Source organism: Pseudorca crassidens, chromosome 15 (assembly GCF_039906515.1).
Source record: "Pseudorca crassidens isolate mPseCra1 chromosome 15, mPseCra1.hap1, whole genome shotgun sequence".
NCBI classification, from domain to species: domain Eukaryota; kingdom Metazoa; phylum Chordata; class Mammalia; order Artiodactyla; family Delphinidae; genus Pseudorca; species Pseudorca crassidens.
The window spans coordinates 9,247,755-9,263,857 of NC_090310.1; the positions used below are offsets into that span (position 1 = coordinate 9,247,755).

Genomic DNA, 16,103 nt, shown 5'->3' on the forward strand with positions numbered 1-16,103 from the left:
TCTCTGCTTCTGGGGGATGAGAGCACCTAGCAATCCCCAGCATATGCAAGTTCATGAGGTCCAGACTCAGGTCTTGCTACCACCCTAAAACACTAACAGAGGGACCCCAGCTGCTTTGCACAAACCCGATGGCCCCCAGGGCTCCAAGCCTGGCCTGAGAGCCAAGCCGCTGAGGGCAGGCAAGGCACGCCTTCTACAGTCCTGCTCAGAGGCAGGAGACAGTGTGTGACCTCATCACAGGGCTGAGGAACTGAGAGGGCAAAGGCCAGGAGAGCGCACTGAATTCCAGGGAGTGAAGTAACACCGCTACTTACCAGCTGTCCCTTCTCTCAGCCTCCCTTCATGGGATCTGGTGACATTCCTGGAAGCCCAAAGGCCCGAGACAAGACCCCTACTCCGCCATTTTCCATAAGCAGGTGTGGTGGCCACTCACTTGGGCTCCACCCTTGGTGTCTCAGCTTCAGGCTGTGGCTATAAGGGATGGAGATATATATACATGGTCAGTAATGACCACCGGACAACTCACTGGCCTAAGGTAGGCTATTCTTATTCATCTTGGCTCATGCTGGGACCATTACAGAGGGCAAGGCGCACTCAGCGAATGAGATGCCAGAACCGCAGAAGGAAGCAAGAAATCTTACTCCTTCAGCACTGGGATGTGTAAAGGATCTTTTCACCCTGCAATAAATAAAGGACAATGGAGGGGAAAACAGTTAGGCTCAGGAGGAATAAAATGAAGTCCTGATCAAGCCCAAAGACACTACCACAATTGCCTAGACATGTACACCTTGACTCCTATGCTCTTGTCCGCGTCGCCCCATTAGGATCTGTGTGTGCCGCTCACTCAGCCTGGCACTCTTCTTCACGCCTTACCCAATGAGCACAGCATGGAGCATGCTGGGCCCCTCTTGTCCAAAGTCTCTCTTCCTAGGTCCAAACTTATAGTTTTGTTTCAGTTTGTGACCAAAGGGAGAAAAGGGACTGAAGCTGACCATGTCTCAGCCTTCCTCCTCTATCAGGAACTGGGGAGCAGCCCCTAGAAGGCAGGGGCTAATGTCCATGGCCTGGTTTAGCCTCTCCTCCCCAGGGCAGCTAAGAAGCTGAGAAAGGACAACTGCAGGGGGACCAGAAAGGGAGAAATGATGTAACAGGAACCAGGTGGGGAGGGTCCTTCAAAAAGCCTCCCACACATCTCCCCTCCCATGAAGAGCCCAGATTGAGTTTCAGGGATGGTAGGGAGTGGGGCCTCTCAGAGTTTAGCTCTGGCCTAAAAAAAACAGAGGCAGGCAGAATGGCACTATAGAATAGAGTGGGCCTAGTTCTAGGCCTAAGGAGAGGCTTAGAGTTGGATGATTAATAAATTTTATTGACTACCCTGGTTGGAGTTGCATGGAAAGTTCCAGAAGTTTCACAGAGTCTGGACCCCACTACTCCAAACCTTCTGGGTCTACCTCCATGTTCTGGGGCCCAAGGGGATGTTCTTCACTGTGATTTTCACTGAGAGAAAACGAACTTGAGAGATCTATGTCAAAGAGCCCATGAGAAAGATCCCAGATTATCACAGACCACTAGTGCTTTCACAAACAAGACCCAAAAGAACCCCAACTCCATTTGATCGAAACTTTGATAGAATCTTGTCCCAAGGACACTGTTATGCCCCAACTCCTTGGCTGAAAATCACCAGCCTCTGTACTTTTTACTAAGCTTCACTTCCTGTAGTTTGTGTTTTGAAAAGACTTTCCCTCTTGTTTTCCAGATATGAAACATAGTAACATTAAATGTTCTTTTTTAAAGTACATATGCCCTTTCCCCCAAACCAAGGCTTCATGAGCCCAGCATGTCTGAACCAGAGTAGGCTTAAATCTTTACTACTGAATCATATGGTCACTGCAAAGCCACGACTAAGAGTTTGCCCCCAACCTCCAAGGCTAGAGAAAACAGAATGGTTCCCAAGAGACCAAGTTGCACTAGCTATGGGTTTCTCCCAATTTATCCAAGGACTGCCACAAAAGATTGAGTGCAGGCACTGGTGTTAATATAGCAAAGCACCTCTGGCTTTGTTTAGAACCTACTTAGGCCCTTACCTTTGCAGAAGATCTCCTGCAAAGGTTTTCCTACCCCACAGCTTTACGCTCCACAGTACATACCTGAGTACCTACCATCTCACAGCTAAGCCACACCCCACGTGCAGTGATGCACGGTTAAGAGAACTGGATTACCACAGCTCTAGCCAAGTGACAACCCACTGCACCAATTAGGAAAAGAGGAAACAAAGAACAACCAAAAAACCCTCAGCCAGCTCTGAATAAGGAAGTGCGCTTCCATCCTGTGCCTCCTGTCACTCAACAGTCCGGTCTACTCAAACTCCCCCAATTCCCACAGCTTCAAGTAGCCATGTTTCAAGGACTTGGCTTGTAGGACCTGCGATAAGCACTGCCAGCGAAACATGAGGCTGGGCCACACTCAGGTGACTCAAAACTCCCAGTTCGTTGCTCTATTTTGGGGAAGGGAGGAGCTGCACAGTTAGCAATGGGGCTGGCTGGTCAAGGGATGACCAGGCGCCAGGCACAGTGTCCCAAGGACAAACCTGACTCTACTGGCACTATATATATATATATATATATATATATGTATGTATGTATGCATGTATATGTATATATATATTTTTTTCTTTTTCCCCCCTGCTGCTGCACCATGTGGGATCTTAGTTCTTCAACCAGGGATTGAACCTGTGCCCCCTGCAGTGGAAGCACGGAGTCTTAGCCACTGGACCGCCAGGGAAGACCCTGGCATCATACTTTAATCACTGAGCCTATTAGAACATGGATAATCAAGTGTGACAGACCGAAAGAGAGCAAACGATTTGCTCCTCTGCCATCACGCCCACAGAGTAACCTCTCCGAGGTCATACATTAGATAAGCATGGGAACAGGAAGGCTCATTCCTTACTCTCATGACCTTGCTTTCTTTCCCACTCACACTCACCACCAACAGAAGGCGGAGTGGGGTCTGACCACCAAAGAATGGCCAGGTTCCCACAGATCACATCCTTACCCTACACTGGGTCTCACCTGTGGCTTGGGGAACTCACAGAAAGACAAGTTTCTTATCACCCCAGAATTTTTCTTTTGGCAGTCACAATTGGTCACATTGCACGTTTCAAGGTTACAGAGGAGCCCCACGCTACACACGTGGGGCAGGAGCTGACGAGTCTTGCTCGGAGCTTTACAGGAAAGCCACAGCAAGTGTTCCAGAAATTGACAACATCTGGAAGCAGGCACCCCAGGGCCTCCAGGAAACCCCTCACTCTCGGGCTTTCGGGACTCCTCATTGGGAGCCTTTTTCTTGGGCATCAAAAAGCCTCCTTTTCTGGACCAGAGGGGTAGGGATATGCAGGTCAATGGCTAAGCTGGCCGGGTGGGGAAGGGAAAGGGGAGAGCAGTTCCTTCGGACCCCAGGAGAGGTAGACAACAGCAGACAATGGAGGCAACGGGTTCAAGAAGACAGGAAAGGCCGTTTTCTTGGGGGTTGGGGGGGCGGTGGCGCGGCTGCTCCCCTTCCCTCCGCTCTCCGATTAAAAACGAAAACCCATGATGATGAAAACAGTGAGCAGAACCACGAATAAAGCCGTGTCTCGGGTCTCGTCCCAGCGTAAGCCTTTCTTGGCCCGGTCCTCCCGCTGCTTGCGAAGGGCCTCCCGCCGGGCCCTCAGGCGCCGCTCGCGCTCCAGCTGCTCGCCGTAGTGCGCCTGGTAGAAGGCGTCAAAGTCGAACATGGTGCGGTTGGCTCCCGACGAGGCCTGACCGCGGCCCTGGGTCCGAGAGGCAGGCGGCTGGGTGCGGGGCGAGTCGGGGTCGGTGGCGGGCGTCTTGGAGGGCCGGACCCCGGGGCCGCGCAGGTCCTCGTCGCTGAGCAGGCCGCGGTCATACTTGCGACGCAGGGTGGTACTGCCCAGCACCACGTAGGCCTGGGAGATGCGCGTGAACCGCTCGGCAGCCTCGGCGCTCCCGGCGTTGCGGTCCGGGTGGTAAAGGAAGCTCTGCCGGTAGTAAGCCGCCTTGATCTGCGCCTGCGTGGCCGTGGAGGGGACGCCGAGCAGCTCATAGAGCGCCGTGCGCGAGTACGGGCCGTCGCTCCGGGAATAAGTTCTCGCTTTTAGGCCCAGGCCCAATCCCAAGTTTTGTGGAACCCCCCTGGCCTGCCACAACCTCCACAGAAATAGCCGTGACCATCTCACATCGCGCTGGGCGGCCATCTTGAATGAGTCAGGCGGGCGGTGCAAGATGAACTGGCCAATGGGAGGCGTGCGTTTTTCGCATCCAGTCGGCCCTTGTAGCCAATCGAGTAAAAGAGAAGGCGGGGAGATGGGTGGAGCATGCGTATTACGAGGCGGGCACCAGGCCGAGGACATAAAAGCCGGACACCCGAAAGAAATCGCGCGAGTGTTGTTGCAGAGGCGTGGGGATGGCGGCACGTGGGCAGAGACCCGAGCACAGCGGGCCTCCGGAGCTGGTGAGGCCTGTCTTCCGCGGACACCCCTCTCCTCTTCTGGGGCCTCCGCGTCTTGATTTCTTCCTCGACTCCCCACCCTTTTTCTTTTCTCGTCCCTGCAGTTTTACGACAAGAATGAAGCCCGGAAATACGTGCGCAAGTAAGTGGAGCTTGGATGTTGCGAGGCGTCAGGGGTCGGGAACCGGCAAGTTGCTCTGGTTGCTTGGAAAGCACGCAGAATTTGGGGGTGGGGGAAGGAAGAGACCTGAGTTGATCCCACTTTTGACACTGGAAGGGTCAATTTTAAACTTTCGAATGGGTCTCAGTAACCTTAGCATCAGAATGGGAGGGATCACGCCTACTTTCTCTCGTACGACAGCTTATTTTAAGCATGTGATAAAACAGGACGCAGTGGAGATGTGTAAGGGATCAGTGCTGTTGGGGGGAAGGAAATAATATTCACGGAATGCTTACTGTACGCCGCAGTTTACATTATCTCAGTAAATCCTTAGGGCAGCTGTTGGTAGAGTATCTGAATTTCGTAGAGGAGAGTTTTTTGTACAATTATGAAGTTAGTTAACAGATGACGGCTAGAGCAAGGACTTCCAAACCTTTTTTTCCGATACAGTATTCTGTAAGAAAGTTCTGCAGATACCTCTTTTCTCTTTTTTGTTCAAATTGGACTATCAGAGTCAGCAAAAACCCTTTGGTCAGTTGTCATTATGTAGCAAATAGAAACTTTTTTCCAGTTGCAGAGCCCTGTGTTAGGCATTTTGAAAACTGGTACATGTGACTCTCCCTGGATCTTGGGAAAGCCAGATACACTCTAGACCTCTTCTGTTCAATATGGTAACCAGTAGTCATCAGCCATCTATTGAAACGTATTTAATATGATACACTTCATGTGAAGAAAATGTAGAATGCTTTATTGTTTTTTATGTTATGTATTGAAATGATGTTTTGAGTATACTGGATTAAATAAAGTGTAATATTGAATATGTTGGGTTAACTATTACTACAGTTAACTTTACATATTTAATTTCTTTTTAAACGTAGCTTCTAGAATGTCCTAAGTGGCTTGCGTTATGTTTCTCATGGACAGCACTGCTATAATTCTTATTGTGTCTTCTTCACCCTTCTATATGGGAGTACCTACAGTGGATAATTCTTCTAGAAGACATGTATTTAAGTAATACAATGTCAGAGCCTGGTAGAGTTGAAAATACCCAATGGTTGGTCATTAGATAAATGATTTGTTAACTTCACATTAGCTCTGCAGCTACTACAGTTTTAATTTGTGTCAGAACAAAATAACACGTTGTATTACATGGACTTCTGGGGTCACTTTTAAATAGTTGTAGTCCAGTTTGTTGACCGGGAAAGGGTACCTCAGGATGATTGTTCCTTTTTCTCTTTCTTTGGCTTTTCTTGGTCTGGGTGAGGTTTTAGCCCAGAGCTCCTTTACCACTTGCTTGTGTTTCTGCCTTTTTATAGCTCACGGATGATTGATGTCCAAACCAAGATGGCTGGGCGAGCGTTGGAGCTCCTCTGTCTGCCTGAGGGTCAACCTTGTTATCTGTTGGATATTGGGTGAGATCCTGGGGCTCACTTCAGATAGTCCAGGTGGGTGGTGGGATGTCTTTGCTACTCACAGTGTTGAGTCCCCATTTGATTGTGTCTTCCAGCTGTGGTTCTGGGCTGAGTGGAGATTACCTCTCAGATGAGGGGCACTACTGGGTGGGCATTGACATCAGCCCTGCCATGCTGGGTAAGTATGTCCTGTTTGGCACTGGAGTGGACTCCCCTGCATGAGTATGGAACAGTGATGCAGATTGATTCCTCACCTGCTCTTCTCCAATGTAGATGTGGCCCTGGACCGAGACACGGAGGGAGACCTGCTTCTGGGGGACATGGGTCAGGGCATCCCCTTCAAACCAGGCTCCTTTGATGGTTGTATCAGGTGAGAGTCTTCAGGTCCTGCTTTTAGTCCTGCAGGCCAGTGCTTCCCAAACCTGGCTGTGCAGCAGAATCACACAGAATACTTAAAAATACACATCCCCCAGGATTTTCAGATGTATAAGGTCAGAGCAACGCCCCCAAATATGTATTTTTTTGTATTTCAAAACTACTCCTGTGATTATCTTGCACTGCCAGGTTCAGGCACCACCGTATAAGTTTCTCTGCTTTGTGTATGGGGGGGTGTGTGGGGGAGTGGTCTTCTGAGCCTCTAGGAGCCATTTTGTGGGTCCCAGCAGCCATCTTGTTGACTTCTTTTCAAAGGACTTTGTAGTGGAGAGTGACCCCAATTGCTCCAGTCTCTTTGGTGGCTTAGGAGTCGTTTCTGTGGCGTCAGGTCCAAGTTTTGAATGTGTACGTAGTGCTTTGATAACAGATCTTAGAACACTGAAATTACAGTTAGAAACGTGAAGTTGTTCTTTGTCTTCTGTGGTAAGTTCTGTTTAGTATTTGGTTTAGTGTTTTGTTGGTGGGGTGGAGGTAGGGGCTAGGGTAGGAAGTCATAGTTTAATCATTACCTGGGGGAAGACCTCCTGTGATAATAGATTGAGCTGTAGCGATACACAGTAGGAATCTGGGTGAGGAGTACAAATCTGGATTTGAAGGGTTTTTTTAGGGTATGGGATTAGCTTACATGTGGGAACAAAACAGGAGGGGAGAAAAAACATTTCAAAGATAGCAATTACTTTTTAGTAATGATCAGGTGAGATGTTCTAAGCTGCAGAAAACCAAAGGCCAGCAATTTGGTCTTGTATGTTTCAGGAGTAAATAGTCATTTTTAGTTTGTTTTTAAGAGGAGGGGTGGTATGGCAGGCTTTTTCTTTTCAACATTTGTTACCTGCAAGAAATTGTCCAAGGTGCTATGCTGTTTGTGGAAATAAAGGTCCCTGTTTTTAAGACTCCATGGTTTTTTAGGTGCTATAAGATGTGGACCAAGTTACTAAACGTGAGCCCCAGTGTGGGGTGTGTACTAGGGAATCATGGGACCCACCAGAGTTATGAAGAGAAGTAAGAGCACAGGAAAGCAGGAGGGGCCGGGGCTGGGCCCTGAGGTTGGGAGGAATTTGGATAGTCAAGGAGAGGGTTTCAGAGTGAAGGAACAGTGTGAGCAAAAGCACATAAGTGGGTGGGGAAAGGAGTCTAATAGGTGTAGGGAGGAATGAGAAATTCTACGGAAGATGAGATTGTGTGGGGTCGGTTCCTAGAGGCTTTTAACTCCATCCTGAGAAGTTTGGGTTTTACTCAGTAGTTGATGGGGAGCTGGGGAGTGACGAGATCGGGTCTGTGTTGTAGGAGGATTATTTAAAAGAAGAGAGAAGACGCGAGAGGAGAGATAAGTTAGGTTGTCGAAGCGATGGAGGCGGTAATGAGTGCTGACCAAGGAGAGTAGTGGAGGAACGTAAAAGCTGGGAGAGGCGGTCGGACACACCAGCAGGGTTTGGGGTTCTGTAGATGTATGTGCACAGCAGTGAGGAGCGGAATGTCGGAAAGGAGGACATACTAGCTGCTTGAGGCTTTAAATCTGGGGATGGTGGAGACAGTTAGCAGGTACAGTTGAAAGAAGTGATTTAGGAGGAGAGCGAATGGCTTTGTGTAAGTCCAAAGCATATTTCCCTTGATTGGAGGAAGGGAATGAAGGGGTAGGTGGCAGGGAGAGCCTTGACCTGCTGAGTAATGCTAAACTTGAGATGTGTGCAGAAGCAAGGTTGAGGAAATGTTTCCTCGGACTGGCCACGAGAAGTTCACATTCACCTTCTGTAGACCCTATTTGGTCCAGCGTTGTAGAATAGTGACCTGGAGTGGACCTGCCCGTGCCAACAAAGAGTCGTGGGCAGGAGGGTTTCGCCTGGAGATTGAACCTTGCGTATCGCTCCCTTTCCTGACTAGGTCCCTTCCTCTTTCAGCATTTCTGCGGTGCAGTGGCTGTGTAGTGCTAACAAGAAGTCCGACATTCCTGCCAAGCGCCTGTACTGCTTCTTTTCTGCTCTTTACTCTGTTTTGGTGAGTATAAGATCTCCTTCCCACCTGGGCTGGCTGCCTGTCCCTCCCTTGCCCTGCAGATAGCATGATGAAGTGGAGGTGCCCCGTGGGAATGCCATTTAGATGGGACCACACAGGATGGCAGGACCTCATTGTTGGCTACTTTGGTCCAAGTCTTCAGCCCCCAAAAAAGGAAAGCTTAGGGGGCTGACGCTCTAGTGAAATGTGAAGACACTGATGTCAGAATCTGAGACTGATCACAACTCCTGTGTCCAGTCTGCTGAATACCAGTCAGAAGTTGGCTTGGGGGCCTGGACGCCACAGAGGGAGGACAGGGACAGCATTTCGAGGCCACACAGAGGACACCTTCTAGAGTGCTCACATCCTTCAACTCCAACCTTGCCTTCCACCTACTGCCAGTGCTCAGATGGGGAGCAGGGTGGTTATTTACCACTGAGAGCGCCTTTATTAGCTTTTTCTTGTCTTTTATTTATTTGTTTGTTTGTTTATTTATTTATTTGGGCCACACCGCTCGGCTTCAGGCCCCTGCAATGAAAGCGCTCGGTCCTAAGCACTGGACTGCTGGGGAATTCCCTTTCTTGTCTTTAGAAGTGATGGTGTTGATTTCCACTGTTTACTAGGATTAGATGATAGTCTGCGATTCTAAGTCCTAAAAGTGAGTTCTTTCACTTTTTTTTTTTTGGATCCGGGTGTTTCTTGGTCCCCTCAGTCCCCTCACCTCACCCCTGGCTTTCTTAGAGTGGGTGGTTCTGGCAGATAGCTGCGTCTTGTGCGTTACATGGTTTCTCTTTCTCTCAGGTCCTGGGGTTAACCCTGAAGTTCTGAGGGCCTTTGTGTTTGGTTTTCTCTCTGCTGAAATGCTCTTCCCTCAGACATTTAAATAGCCCAGCCGTCTACTACATTCCGGTCTCTGCTCCAGCGTCCCTCAGAGAGAGGCCTATCTTGAGCCAGAAGTAAACTTGATAGTTGCTGTCATGCACCATCCCTTGTCCTAAGTTATTTTTCTTTTTGGCACTTAATCACTACTGTAAATTAGCTACCTCACCCACTAAAATGTGAGCTGCAGAAGTTCGGAGGCTGTCTCTTTTGTCCCTGGCTGTTTCCCAGCCTTGAGAACAGTATACCTTGCACATAATGGGAACTCAATAAATATCTCGTGAATAAGGAAAGGAGGAGTGTCTGGGTCCTGACCCCATGGGATATTTGAAAGATAACCATGTTTCTGTTGCAGGTCCATGGAGCTCGGGCTGTCCTGCAGCTGTACCCTGAGAACTCAGAGCAGGTGAACCCCTTGGCTAGTGGAGGTGCAGGGAAGGGGGAGGGACCCAGAACAGGTAAACATCATCCTGCTCCTCACCCACCTGCCCTCCTGCTGTTGGGAGGTGATGGAACAAGCAACCTTAGGCTGCTTGGTGGGAAGGGAGGGGCTGAGCTCCTGGGAGTGGTCCCCGTGGCCCCTGCTGGCACATTTTGTGACCTAATGTCCTAAGGAAGAGGGAGGGGTACCTGGGGCGAGGGGCGGGGTAGGGGGGTCTGTCTTCTCTTGACAGATAAACCATCTGATATTACTGATTTCCATAACCGAAGAAATAACTGGGGGTGGGGGAGAGGACATCAACAGTTGTCTGTTCTGTGGAGTGTGACGCATGAGCAGTGAGGGGTAGGAGGTACCGACTCTGACAGACAAGTGGCGAGCTGTCCCTGACTAATAACATGAATGAGTCTGCCTCGCAGTTGGTGGCCATTCATCCCCTGAGATTTGAGTCGGGAGGTGGGTCCCTGGGCTAGAAAGTGAGAATCAGGGGGACTTGGTTGGTCTGTAATCCCCCGAGGGAGGTATCTGCCGTGGCTGGTTCTAGGCTGCACCTTCTCTGCGTGGCTTTCGGGGACTCAGAACTGGGAATAGTCTGATAAAGACCCTCACTTCTCCCAGACAAGGTCCATTCTGGGACCAGAGCGGGGCCAGGGGAGGGGGCGGGAAGCTGCTGCTCCCCCAGCCGCCCTGCCTGACTGCGCGCTCTTCTCTCCCCAGTTGGAGCTGATCACGACCCAGGCCACCAGGGCCGGCTTCACTGGTGGTGTGTTGGTGGACTATCCCAACAGCGCCAGAGCCAAGAAGTGAGTGCCGGGAGCCAGGGTGCTGCCCGTGCTGCAGGAGAGAGGGTGGCGGTGTGGCCCTCACAGGCCGCTGATGCGAGCACCAGGGCAGTGCTGAGTTGGGTCAGTGGGGCCCCGGGCAGGCAAGAGGCCTGACTGTGTCTGTATGTGTTTGTGGCAGGGAGGGGGAGGACTTGTCTTGCTCTCTGAGCCTTTCTGAGCCCAGCCCTCACTCTGCACTTTCTTGTTTCAGGTTCTACCTCTGTTTGTTTTCTGGACCTTCGACCTTTATACCAATGGTGAGGGACCTTGAGTTTGTAGGCCCATCTTTTCTGGCTTCCCTTCTTCTGGGGCCGGGCCGTCTACCTGTTAGAAGGGCTCAGGCCTGGGTGCCAGGCCTTCTGGGACGGGGCAGGTGGGTTGAGAGATCTCCAGGGTGATCTGAGAGCACTTTGGTTCCTGCAGGCCCAGAACGAAGATAATGAGGAAGAGGAGGCCAGGGAGTCCACGTTCACGGTTGAGAGGTAAGGCTGTCGTTCAGCCCTGTCTAAGGCGCAGGCAGTTGCTGCCACCAGGTTCATTAGACACAGCAGCAAGACTCCTCTGTTTCTCTCTGCTTTCACCAAGCCTGTCAGGGTCCGGTGTGGCAGAGACACCAAGGCGGAAATAGGACCTGGGAACCCTTCAGACCTGTGCCTGCACCTGCCTCCGGCTGAGCTAGTGGAGCCCTTCCAGATGTCTGTGGGCAGCCTTCCTCTCTGCCTGCCCTCTTGCCATACCCAGCAGGCTGTCCCCTCCTCCCAAGGCTGCCTCCTTCACCTACATCCCGGACCCCATCCCCACTTGGCCCCTGTGGCTCTCGTTCCTCTCCCGCATCCTCATGTTTACCCTCCTGAGTCATCCCCATCAGCACACAAACATCCTGCGCGATTTCTCCTGTCTTCAAAAAGGGTCCTTCCTTAACCCCGTAACAGCTCCTGGCGGCCACCCTGTTCATCGGCTTCCCTTTATGACCGAACTCCTCACACTGTCTCCTCTGCCATTCTCACTCCTCTCCTCTGGCTCATGCTTGTCTCATCACAAATTGCTCTCTTTTTTTTCAGTACGCGGGCCTCTCACTGTTGTGGCCTCTCCCGTTGCGGAGCACAGGCTCCGGACGTGCAGGCTCAGTGGCCATGGCTCACGGGCCCAGCCACTCCGCGGCATGTGAGATCTTCCCGCACTGGGGCACGAACCCGTGTCCCCTGCATAGGCAGGCGGACTCTCAACCACTGCGCCACCAGGGAAGCCCCACAGTTTGCTCTCTTGATCAAGGCCACCGCCAGGCTGTCTTCGCCAAACCCATGGTCACTTCCCAGTCTTTTTTCCTTCTCCATGTTCATTGTAACTTGCCTGCTCATTAGGAGCTGATGCAGCCGATCGCTCCCCTAACGCTTTCCTCACTTGGCCTCCCACCCAATGTCCCGGTTTTCTGTTAACCTCACTGGCTGTTCCTTCTTGGTCCACTCTGGGGCCCACCCTGGACCCCTTTTCTCTCTGTGCTGCTGCCTTAGACACCAGCTACAGGTTCAGAACCTCCAGGTTTCTATGCTTGGTCTCAATCCCACCTCTGCTTTCCAAACCACCTCCCCTCCTAAATATCCATACCTGGACTTCCACGGGTCTCTGGAACAAAACAGAGCTCTTGGTCTCCATCCCCGAACTTCCTCCCTCCATTCTTTCCATTCTCAGCCCTTCCTGGTTTCCTTACATTTTACATCTAGTCACTCCATCCCTTTTCCCCACTCCTACCTGGTCTCTGTCTTTGCTGCCTAGATTACTGAAAGCTACCTCACTTGTCTCCTTACTTCTGACTTTGCCTCTTTGAATTCATTTGCTGTGCAGCAAGACGGAGACTTCCCTTTTTCTTTTACGTTTTTGAAATGTAAATCATATCTTGCCATTTCTCAGTTCAGTATCTTCAGTTGAGTTCTTGTTACCTTTATTTTCCCTACCACCTTTCACTGCTCTAAATCATAAGCATTCGTTTACTTGGTATTACTTCTGTCCCCAACTAGAATGAAAACTTGGTGGGGACTTGCACTGTATCCCTGAAACCAGAATAGTGTCTTGTTAGCAAAAGGTGTTCAATATTTGTTGAAGGAACAATTGATTATAAGGTAGTGAAGAATGAGGTGTTTCTTAGTTGTGATTAGTAGGGGTGAAAGGTTTTCAGACTCTTACGACGTTTAAGAGGAAAAATGAGCCGAGAATGGATGAGTTAGGAAGGCCCACCTGTGGTGAAAATCATGAGTGCGGTCCTCCTGTTCACCATGGATTGATGCCCTCTGACCCATTGGCCCTCCGCGGTCATCTCCCTTAGCTTCCTCACCCATTCCCCGTGGGGACTTGGGGGCTCTCCTAGCCGTTTCTGCCCTAAGGTGCCCATTGCTTGCTCTCAGGGAGTGGTCCCGTCTCCTGCTTCCCCTCCGTCTATCTTAGGCTCCCTCTTGTCCTCACGCCGGTGTCTACAGACGACGTGTCCTAACTGTAAACTTAGGTAAGTTGTGGGACCTGATCATCCATTTCTCGTGTTTAAAATTGGGGGGGATGTGCCACCCTCTTGGGCAGTGAGTTGAGTCGAGGGCATGTCTGTACAGGACTCAGCACAGTGCCTGGCGTGGACCTCATTTCCCTACAGGCTCTTCCTTTTGAAGTCCTCGGATTTGAGGAGGGTGGGAGGAGGCCTTTGTCTACTGTAAGGCTGATGGGGCTTCTCCCGGTGCTGTCACTTCTGTCTGATCACATTCAGGCCACTTACTGTAAATAAATAGGTAAATCAAGGAAAAGTATTTTAAACCTTTACCTGACTTATCTCTAATTTCTTCCCCCCGCCCCCCAACAACTTTTCTTGACCTATGTATTCCTTAATCCTCGTCACTCAGCCTCTACCGTACCACTCGTCAGCTGCTCTCTCCAAAGGCTCCGTCCCCTCTGGCATTTGCACTGTGGACTCCGCTCTCCTCTTGGCACCTGTGGTTGGGGTCGCTTACCGTCTTCACTGCTCCCTTTGTCTCCCCTGATGACTCTTTCCCATCGTCCCTCCCGCAGCTCACATCTTGCCCCCTGTTCACTGTGCTACCCCAGAGCTCGTCCTTCCTTAGAGACTCCTGGGGATTAGTCCTGCATCTCCAGCAGCCTGCTTTGCACCTGGCACATCAGACTCCTGCCCCCTCACTGTAGGCCCTCTTAACTTTCTTTCGTGAACTGCTATCTGCACACCCCAGAGTCTAGGACATGTTGTGTTCCTCCTGTGGTAGAAAGCCTCGCTGCTTCCTGGAGGGAGAGCACGCTCCTTGCTGGTTGGTGTTCACACCTCCATGAACTGGACCAGCCAGGTGGGATTCTGAGTTGGTGGGTTTTTTTTTTGTTTTTTTTTTTTTGGTGTTTTTTTTTAATCTGACTTTTACTATTAGGTTAGAACAGATGAGAAGTAGGAGCCGGAAGGGTGTGTCATGCAGTCCGGCTTCCACTGGTCCTCAGGCGAGGAGGACACTTACGAGGACGACTCAATCTTCAGCTGACCCTCAGAGTCTCACTTGGACCCTTCCCCTCCTTACACTCAATGACTCCAGGCAACAGGGCTCTTCTGCTCCCTAACCTTCCTCTTCAGTCCTTTCCCTGTGCCTCATTTTCATGTATTGCTTCTTGTCTGGAATGCTGGCCCGCCTTCTGCATGAAGCAGCTTATCTCTGTGGCCCTCTCCTTTTCCCCATCACTGCCTTAGCAGCTCCTGGCCTCCCTGCTCTTGCTTTGCCTCATGCGGACGGTCGCTACCACAGCCCAGCCGTGGACTCTTCAGGGGCAGGGCTGGTTCACAGCCACTGTAGAACGTCCACGGGCCGTGCACGCAGGTACTCAGGGAATGGTTACTCAGAGGGCAAGCAGCCTCCGTGGTGTGTTCGACGCTGAAAACAGTTGGATTCCAACTGCCAGGTGGGGATGTGGTTTGAGGGCCCAGGCTCCCCTGTTCTCAGGGCCTCTCTCCCATAGAGCTGTGGGAGGTCCCTTTTCTCCTCAGCCAAGACTGGAGGCCAAGATCACCCCTTGAGGATCATTGTCAGGGCTGCCACGAGTGGGGCAGCCTTGTTTTCCTACCTCAGACACCTGTAGTTGCTGGGAGCCCCAACCTGGTCTGTACCAAGCGTGCTGGCCTCACAGCCAGACTAGGGCCTGCTTTCCTTGGATCGGCTCTTGTGAGCCCCAAAAGTAGCTTGGCCCCTGCCTGCCCCACAGCAGGTATGTACGTATGCCTAACCACGTGGTCAACCGCGTGGATGCCTGCGAGCGAGGGGGGGACCCCACGTCTCCTGCCTCCTCCTAAACAACCGCTCTGGCCCCAGCAGATGTCACCAGGAAGGGGGAGTCCAGAATGGGGGCTTCTGTTGTGGAAGGGGCATCTGAGGCCACCTGGCTCCGGGGAAGCTCACCACACTTACTTGCTGGGATTAACCTGGGTGCCAGCCAGGCCACTCTGTCCTGCTCACAGGACCTGCTCACAGTCGTGTCTCCTGCACAGGGTCCCGTACAGGATGGCGAGGCGGGGAGTGGTGAGGAAGAGCCGAGAGTGGGTGCTGGAGAAGAAGGAGCGCCGGCGGCGGCAGGGCAAGTGAGTGCAGGTGGGGGTGGGAGGTTCTGGCCACCCAGGGCCCGGGGGCTCACCTGCCTCAGGGGTCCCAGGGGGTCTTGTTGTTTTTCCTGAGATGGTCCTGTTCTTCCCGCCCCTGTTACTTCTTCACACAGGGAGGTCCGACCTGACACTCAGTACACCGGCCGCAAGCGCAAGCCCCGCTTCTGAGCAGGCGGCCGCGTCCAGCGGGACAGCTCGGGAACCACACAGTTGTGAGCTGAGCCATCCAGCCCAGGCACTTGCTTCTGGAGGGTTTTCTGCGTATTAAAGTGCCTGCTTTATCAGCTGACAAGAATAGTGCTCTAGGAAAGTTCTAAAAAGGTTTAAAGTTCTAAAAGTATTTTCTTCACTAAAAAAAGTTCTGAGAGCATCCTATTTTGTTCTAAAAGCAGTAAACCACTTTCTGTGGAACTCCGGCTCTGGCATTTTCCAGCTCTGTGATCCTAAACAGATTTCTGAAGTTCCTCTATTGGTGGGGGCTTGATTCCCAGGTTATCAGTTAGGGTTTAAAGAACTTAATGTATGAAAGCATTCTTTTAACCTGCAAGGAACAAGGTAGATTAATTTAGGGCTGCTTATATGTGACTTAGATGAAACTATATTATGTATAACAACACCAGGCAAAGTTGGGAAGCATGGGCGGGATGAAATGAAAGGTATCCGTTGTACCCATTGGCCTGAGGCCTCTGCCCAGTCTGGTTTCCCTTTGGTCTGAAGGCACTATCCAGCCCAGCGGCCTGGGCTGACTTTAACCCCGAGCCGCCGCATCAGCTGACCAGTCCAGCACTTGGTTGCCTCTGTGGCCTGTCTTCTCTCCAATCACTAGTGG

The 16,103-nt window shown here is 51.4% G+C and overlaps 2 protein-coding genes and 1 non-coding gene across 4 annotated transcripts; 2 read left to right on the top strand and 1 right to left on the bottom strand.

Moving 5' to 3' along the window:
* Window positions 1–1,345: 1,345 nt before the first annotated feature.
* Window positions 1,346–4,290, bottom strand: DNAJC30 (DnaJ heat shock protein family (Hsp40) member C30). The gene has a single exon (XM_067705902.1). The coding sequence runs from the start codon at window positions 4,253–4,255 to the stop codon at window positions 3,575–3,577; it is 681 nt and encodes a 226-aa protein (XP_067562003.1). The 5' UTR covers window positions 4,256–4,290; the 3' UTR covers window positions 1,346–3,574.
* Window positions 4,291–4,383: 93 nt separating this feature from the next.
* BUD23 (BUD23 rRNA methyltransferase and ribosome maturation factor) lies at window positions 4,384–15,685 on the top strand. 2 transcript variants are annotated; one of them, XM_067705900.1, is made up of 12 exons: window positions 4,384–4,512; window positions 4,614–4,651; window positions 5,986–6,081; window positions 6,177–6,259; window positions 6,355–6,451; window positions 8,412–8,508; window positions 9,740–9,790; window positions 10,541–10,626; window positions 10,859–10,904; window positions 11,071–11,129; window positions 15,164–15,253; window positions 15,388–15,685. In XM_067705900.1, exons 1-12 carry the CDS (start codon window positions 4,465–4,467, stop codon window positions 15,440–15,442), a joined length of 846 nt encoding a protein of 281 aa, XP_067562001.1. In that variant the 5' UTR covers window positions 4,384–4,464; the 3' UTR covers window positions 15,443–15,685. The 2 variants fall into 2 exon arrangements, with proteins under 2 accessions (XP_067562001.1, XP_067562002.1); XM_067705901.1 differs by lacking the exons at window positions 15,164–15,253; window positions 15,388–15,685 and adding an exon at window positions 11,233–14,580 and having other exon boundaries at window positions 4,389–4,512.
* Window positions 14,622–14,753, top strand: LOC137208249 (small Cajal body-specific RNA 20). Its single transcript, XR_010935568.1, has one exon. It is a non-coding gene; the product is annotated as a small Cajal body-specific RNA 20 (non-coding RNA).
* Window positions 15,686–16,103: the final 418 nt, after the last annotated feature.

What these genes read in the sequence shown, in the direction of transcription:
- DNAJC30 (XM_067705902.1), bottom strand. Translation starts at nt 4,255, where the DNA reads ATGGCCGCCCAGCGCGATGTGAGATGGTCACGGCTATTTCTGTGGAGG.
- BUD23 (XM_067705900.1), top strand. Translation starts at nt 4,465, where the DNA reads ATGGCGGCACGTGGGCAGAGACCCGAGCACAGCGGGCCTCCGGAGCTG. An exon ending in CATCAGCCCTGCCATGCTGG is followed by an intron (nt 6,260 to 6,354) that starts GTAAGTATGTCC and finishes TCTCCAATGTAG; the next exon opens with ATGTGGCCCTGGACCGAGAC. An exon ending in AACAGCGCCAGAGCCAAGAA is followed by an intron (nt 10,627 to 10,858) that starts GTGAGTGCCGGG and finishes TTCTTGTTTCAG; the next exon opens with GTTCTACCTCTGTTTGTTTT.